This window comes from Dicentrarchus labrax, unplaced genomic scaffold (genome assembly GCF_905237075.1).
Source record: "Dicentrarchus labrax unplaced genomic scaffold, dlabrax2021, whole genome shotgun sequence".
Taxonomy (NCBI): Eukaryota; Metazoa; Chordata; class Actinopteri; family Moronidae; genus Dicentrarchus; species Dicentrarchus labrax.
In genome coordinates this window covers 16,175,439-16,182,474 of record NW_026136702.1, presented here as the reverse complement: position 1 = coordinate 16,182,474, position 7,036 = coordinate 16,175,439, and the positions used below count along the sequence as shown (strand labels likewise).

Below are 7,036 nucleotides of genomic sequence, written 5' to 3'. Positions count from 1 at the left end.
AACTCTTTAAATACCCCACTTAATACCCCACATGTAGCTATATAGCGTAGTGTCCTCACATTGGGAGCATTAGGTTGCAGTACACAGTGTTCACCACAGGGTCGCAGACGTGAAACTACTAATTGTGACTACAAACAATGACTACAACTCCCAGCATGTGTGTGAGTTTACGGAAATGGAAGCAGTTAGCCGATGGTTGCCTCGTTTTATCATTCACGACACACTCTGGATTCCGGACGGGGGCGGTCATATTGGGTTTATATCATTAGAAAAGACATCTCCGCCCCCGGGGCATACAGGTGTTTCAAAACGAACACACCGCCGCTGAGCCTCGATGACCGTTACGACGTGCGATATGTTGTGGTTGTTGTTAGCATAGCCTAGCATGTGTCGTTAGTAACACAGATCGATATAACGTCGGTTATAAACTAATGAAACCGATAGACTCAGACGAGGAGGACGCGGAGCAGCTGGATGCTTATCAGAAGGAGCTGAGGCGTAAGTTAACGTTTTTATCGTGTTATATTTGCATAACAGCTAGCTAAAGAGAGAGAGAGAGAGAGAGAGAGAGAGAGGCGTTGAATGGTTTGTTAAAATACGGTGACTGTGTTACAGCTGGGTGTCTTTAAAGGTGTTGTTTACATAATGCTTCAGTTATTACGGCCGTAGAGTCGATGAACCGACGGCACCAAGCGGAGAGGGCGATGGTGGTCGTGTCACTGCCACCTGTTGCTCTTCGGGAAAACTGACGACCAGCCTGATAACGTTACCTAGTTACAGTTCCCAGAAAACAAATATGAGCTAATGTTGCTCCAAACTTTAAATAGACTTCCAAGTTATTGACAGAGAGTCACTTCGTAAACAATTACCAGGACACCAGTGTGGAGCTAAATAATAAGAAGTCCTGGACATTAAGGAAGCATTGACCTAAACTTTTAGACTTTTCTTGGTGGGAAAAGTGCTACTATAACATACTATAATATGGCTCTGTTTGAAGTAACTTTAAGTGTCCCAGCATGTATATATAATACCAGGTGAATGATATGCAGCCATAGTTAATTAATTAATTAATTACCAGAATATCTGATAAAAAAGCCTATTTGTGTTGTCACTGGCACTACCCACTAGAAATAGAGGGAGGAACTGTATATTTACCTTTTATTGGTTTTGTGAATTCTTGCATTAAGATTAGACAATACTAGACTGAACTGTAAGATTCATTTAGATGTGAAAACGTATGGTTAATTATGTATGGAAAAGTTAGTGTTTTTCTCAAATCGTCCTTTCTCTAATTTGTGTGTTGGGCAAGTGTTTTTCCCCTGCACCACTTCTGTGATCGTCTTTTATATTTAATAAGTCATAAAATGAGTTCTGCAAGTTCACAGACAGCAACTAAACTGTCATGGGATCACAGAAGTAATATGCTGTATGAGACTGGTGTCTGTGTGTGTATATTGGATTCAGAGCGGGCCAACCAGAGCATACAGCAGCTGAGCAGTACTCTGGAGCAGCTGAGCCCTGATGGAGAAGAGGTGGAGGAGCATAGAGGAAGTCATGGCAGCCTCCTCACCGCCATGGCCGAGGAGGAAAGGGCTGCATGGAGCCAAAAGACACAGAGCGAAGCAGGTGACTCAATGATTAGTTGTGGGACGACTGACAAAGACATAGTAGTGCGCCACCTGGAGATTTCCCTGCTCATAACCTTGTTGACAGACAAGACACAAAGTTATAATAAAATGCTTCTGTGTGTTTGTGTGTCTGCACGCTTGTTTCTGTGTCTTTTCGTGTTGTAGTTAATCAGCTGAAGAGCCTTCTGCTGAAGCAGTGCAGAGAGATTCCCTCTGCTCTCTCTCCTTCAAAGAAACAGTCTCCATCCAAGGTAGAGTGTGCAGCTTTGTGTGGCTAAACATTTAAATGCATTTGACCTAAGGTAAGCCTATTACATAATTATATTTGAGGCTAAAAAAACATTCTCCATAGTTAAATGTGGTAAATCATTCTGGATTCTCCATGATATCGAGGAATATTTTCCTTGCTTAATTTTGTTTTATTTTATTTTATTTTTTCTTTCCTCTGTTAGAGACTACAGCAGGAGGGAAGGTCCAATTTGCCTGCTTTTCAGGATTTGGTCCCAATGATTAACAACCAGTCAGAGTACATCCAACACCTGGAAGCTGAGGTCAAATTCTGCAAGGTATGTGTGCAGAGAAACGTGTGTGTGTGTGTGTGTGTGTGTGTGTTTTATGTGCAGTTCTTTTTACTTTTCCTTTCTGTGGATGTGACTTCAGGAAGAGCTGCAGGGGATGAAGCAGCGGATCAGAGTGGTGGTGGTGGAGAATGAGAAGTTGCAGTCGGACCTTAAATCCAAAGCTGTGAATGAATCTCTGAAAGACTACACATTTCAAAACTCCACGGTAACATGTTTTTGATTTGTTTTCCAGGTTCAGTGTGTAGGATTTAGGATTTAGTGGCATCTAGTGGTAGAGTTGCAGATTGCAGCTAACTAACACTAACAGCTTGCATCAGTATTTGAGACTTGGAGATGAGAAGGGGCTGTGAAGTGTGGAGGAGAAACTAGGCCCTATCTAGAAGCAGTGTTTGGTTTGTCTCTCCTGGGCTACTGTAGAAACACAGTGGTTCAACATGGTGGAGAAGAGGACTCCCTCCCTCTGTGGATAAAAACCGCTTATTCTGTAAAAAAAAAACCCAAAAAACCCACAACAATATATTTTTTCCGGTGATACACAACATAGGTACACAAAAAAACATACCATAACATACCTATGAATATGATATTCAGTTAATAGGTAAATATTACACACTGGACCTTTTAAGTAAAATATATGTTCATTCTTATATCTATGAGGACACATACATCATAATATCTCAAATAATAAGTTAGTATAGTTTTAGATAACAGAGCTATCTTCATGAAAAGTCTGTTGTTGAGTTGTTATATCCAGCCTGCGTTGGAAAATGATTAGAGGTGATGTAAATTACACATATACAGTAGAAGTGTTAAGAGGTTTAAGCATGGGATGTCACTGACATTTGTCTAATTAATGATCACCTTAGGAAATGTGACTAATCACCTGTGCATATGTGTTTCTCAGGTAAATGAGAGTATAGCAGCAAATAGCCACAAGGGCTCCAATACAAGCTACAGTGTGCAGCAGAAAGCAGAACACACTACATGGAAAAATGAGCTGGTAAGGATGATAGATCTGTTCTCTCTTTCACTTACTGTTCAGTTATCTTTCTCCATCTCTAACCCATATAGTTCTCAGCAGGGATAACATTTCTGCAATTCTACGTGATTTTTGTGTTTATTCCAGACAAGAAAAGTTAGAGCTAATTCTTCTGGGGACATCTGAAAATATGAAACAATTTTACAAATGTGTTTCTTTAAAGGAATATTAATGTTTCCAGCTTGTTTTGTGCATTCATTTGAAATGTATCCCACTGAAACTATTTAAAGATGGAAAAACAACCATCACACCAAGAACAAATATATATTTCTAGTGTTCAATAGTTGTTATGGAATCCAATCCTATTCTTGATTCAGCTGATTCAACTTCTCCTCTTCATCAGGAACAATTGAAAGGGATCTACCAGGCTCAGATTGAAAGCTTGGAGGCTCAGGTCATCTCCCTCAGGTCAGTGTACACTCATGCATGAGGTGAAGCCAGTGTCTTTTCTTTTTTTATTACTTGAGCATAGCAATACTCATTTCCGTCCTTGCCCCTTTTCTCTCTCTATTTCTCCATCTCCAGGAAGGATCTGTCAGTCAGCCAGAAGGAGTGTGAGGAGGTGAAGGTTCGCCTGAGACACCGGGAAAAACAGGCTGCAGATGCACTGAGGGCTGATGGAGCTCCCCGTGTAGCGGGATTGTGTCTGAAGTGTGCACAGCATGAGGCTGTATTGGCTGGGACTCACACAAATCTGCATGTCCAGGCTATTGACAGGCTCACAAAGTCAGTGGTCACACACACACACACACACACACACACACACACACACACACACACACCCACACACACACACACAAACAAATACATTTTATCAATCAGCCACAAGTTAGGCACAGTGTATTTGTTCTTCATACTCTGTAAGGTTTAAGTATATGGTTATGCATTACATCTAATTGCTCATGTTTTCATCAGTTATTGCATGTGCATTGCAAAAAATGAAACAATCTATACAAAGACCAAGCAATAAAGAAAGAAATTGTGTGTTTGCATTTTCTTGTCTATCTTTCAGGGAGCGTGATGAGTTACTGGTTGCTCTGCGTGCTGTGCGGGTTAGTCAGCAGGAGGCTCAACAGAGGGAATGGTCTGCCTGTCTCCAGGTCAAACAGGCTGTGGAGATGGCAGAAGAAGCAAATCTGTACAAAGCTAGGGTCAGAGAAACATATACACGCACCTTTCCAGCTGTGTTCACTCAGACAGGATTTGTGCTCTTCACTCAGCAAAAAGATTCGTCCTAAGTTCTCCTAAAAAATTGGGTTTTCTCTTCTTACTGTGGCTGGTTACCTCTGGCAAACCTTCTGTATCTGTTTGTATCCATGCAGGTGGAGGTTCAGTGCGAGCAGTTGTCCAGGGAGCTGGCTCGACACAGGGAACAGTTGGAACGAGAGGCACAGGCCCTGCAGGAGAGACTGGCTGAGGCCAGAGAGGAGGGCCGTGCTGAGGCCCGCAAACGGAAAGAGGAGCTGGCACATACAGTAAATCTTACTTACTCACTTTTTGGATGTAAACTATACTTCAATATTAATGCACAAACTAAAACTCACCACTCATACTTGTGTGATGTTTTCCAACCACTAGAGGCAAACACTTGGCAAAAGTTAGATTTTTTTCTAGTACAAATATTTAATATATTGAAATGCCCATGGAGAAATTCTCTTCCTCTGTGTATCAGGTGTCCAGCCTCTCCCAGCGTGTTGCCGAGCTTGAAGGGCAGCTAGACCGAGCTCATAGAGACAAGAACTCACTGACCAGTCAGCTTGAAGATACTCTTTGCAAACTTACCAGTCAGGAGCAAGACAATACCAAGGTACACTGTGTGAGCTGTGCAAGAAAACAGTCAGCATATATTGTTACTTATCATTGGTGCTTATGTGGATCAGAGCTGAGCAGTTTGAATCAACATGATTCAGGACAACTCGTAAGGCTGTTTCATCTTCAGGAGACTACGCCTTCTGTATTTCAGTGAAAGATTGAAATACTGGACCTAGACCACCCCCTAAAAAACGATCGCTCAAGCTTTGAAAGAACAGAGATACAAAACTCTCCTAATGCTCTGACGCAGTACTGTTCTGTCTACTTGTAATGCTTTTGTAAATCCACTGGATGGCAGCAAAGGTTTGTCTATTTCAGTATTTATTTTCCGTTGTCGGAAAGGTAAATTCAACATGAATGTAGAAATAAAGTTTAAGGCACGGTAAATACCAAGCTTTATGTGAAAATACTTAGTTCAGGTTTTAACTATGTTGTATTGTAAAACTATAGGTATATTTGCAAGAAAATGGTTGCAGAGCAGTGACATAAGTGAGCTCTGCAGGGTTTTACTTAAACTGGAAGACTCGGCTTCAAGTGCTTGTCAATGTCATTCAACCCTGCTGAAGTGTCTGGAAGACACCAAATCCATACCAACACTAATTTCTCTTCAGTAGTTGACCCTGAGCTCTGCTTGTGATGGGTGATGGTATCGGAACTAAAAAAGTGTTTTTGATTGCTAATATTAACATATTATTTGTAGTAGAGCATAATAAAAATGATAGTAGCTTATGGGCTAGTATTTTTAAGAATATAGTATAATATATAAACATAGTAACAGTTAACATATAGATAGTTGAATGTGATTTTATTCACTTATATGGGTGGGTTCAGGAGGAAACTCAGATCAGTCTTACAACTGTATTGAAAAGATCATTGAGCTTTAGTCAAAAAAAAGACTGGCAGAGTCTAATGATTCAAAGGACCTTCGGAGATAAGGATAGGGTAAGATGTTAAAAAGAAAATCTGAATTGCTAACCGCTGAAGAAATGGACAGGAAGCAATATTTGTTAATCAAAAGACTGCCTGTTTTTAATTTGTCCTTGTCATCTCTAGGTGTGTGTGGATCTGAGATATCAGCTCAGCCAGGCCCAACTGAAGAGAGAGGAGGCAGAGAGAGAACTCCGAGAGCTCAGCAACAAGACAAGCAGACAGATGGAAAAGGCTGCACAGGTACGTATGCATTCAACCCACTGATTTATTAGATTAATTAATTAGATTAGTTAAGTAGCTTTTATGTCAGCCAATCAGTTAGTTTACTTGATAATTTATTAAGCAGTCAGTTGTGTTTTTTATGGAAACTGTACTGAGGTGTGTTCTCAAATATTTATTTCCAAATTTATACCAACCAGTTATTCAGACTGTCTAGATGGAAATGATGAGTAAATATGCAGTGCAATAAAGAGAGAAGTCCTAGTTACACTTAAATGTCGTAGGACCTGTTATAGAAGAGCAATAGAATTCCTCATAAGAAATGTGAATTGTCCTGATATTTCAAAATACAATTTTACCATTTGGAATCAAGCTATTTTGAATTTTAGATGATCAAATGATTTCCTTCTACCCCTCATCGTTTACATGAGGTTGTAATCATCCTTTAACATTTTGTTGGTCTGAGGGCATAAGGTTGGTTGTTGTGAAAGATTTCCTCACCTCCTCTTCCCTCTCTCTTTCCATCTCTGCGGGACAGGAAGTGGAAAGGCTGAGCTCAGAGCTGGTTGGCTGTCGGCAGCGTCTGGAGGCGGTCCAAAAGGACGGGAGCCAATGGCAGGCCGAAGCCCTGAGCCTAGCAGAACAGCTGGCAAATGCCCAGCGCCAACTGCACCTCACCAGGTAGTACCTAATCCTATTATACATGCCACCACACTCACACACACACACACACACACACACACACACACACACACACACACACACACACACACAGACACAGCACTCCCCTCTGCCCAGCTCCTGCCCAGCTCAGCCCAGTCCAGTCC

At 41.2% G+C, this 7,036-nt stretch overlaps 1 protein-coding gene across 1 annotated transcript in view; it reads left to right on the top strand.

Moving 5' to 3' along the window:
• Positions 1-271: 271 nt before the first annotated feature.
• sdccag8 (SHH signaling and ciliogenesis regulator sdccag8) overlaps positions 272-7,036 on the top strand; it is a 44,802-nt gene continuing 38,037 nt past the window's right edge. Inside the window, exons 1-13 of the mRNA XM_051418558.1 lie at positions 272-498; positions 1,465-1,626; positions 1,794-1,879; positions 2,081-2,194; positions 2,289-2,414; positions 3,114-3,209; positions 3,592-3,656; positions 3,774-3,974; positions 4,261-4,399; positions 4,571-4,723; positions 4,921-5,055; positions 6,114-6,230; positions 6,748-6,890. Coding sequence (XP_051274518.1) covers positions 432-498; positions 1,465-1,626; positions 1,794-1,879; positions 2,081-2,194; positions 2,289-2,414; positions 3,114-3,209; positions 3,592-3,656; positions 3,774-3,974; positions 4,261-4,399; positions 4,571-4,723; positions 4,921-5,055; positions 6,114-6,230; positions 6,748-6,890 — 1,604 coding nt within the window. The 5' untranslated portion in view covers positions 272-431. The remainder of the gene's footprint in view (positions 499-1,464; positions 1,627-1,793; positions 1,880-2,080; positions 2,195-2,288; positions 2,415-3,113; positions 3,210-3,591; positions 3,657-3,773; positions 3,975-4,260; positions 4,400-4,570; positions 4,724-4,920; positions 5,056-6,113; positions 6,231-6,747; positions 6,891-7,036) is intronic.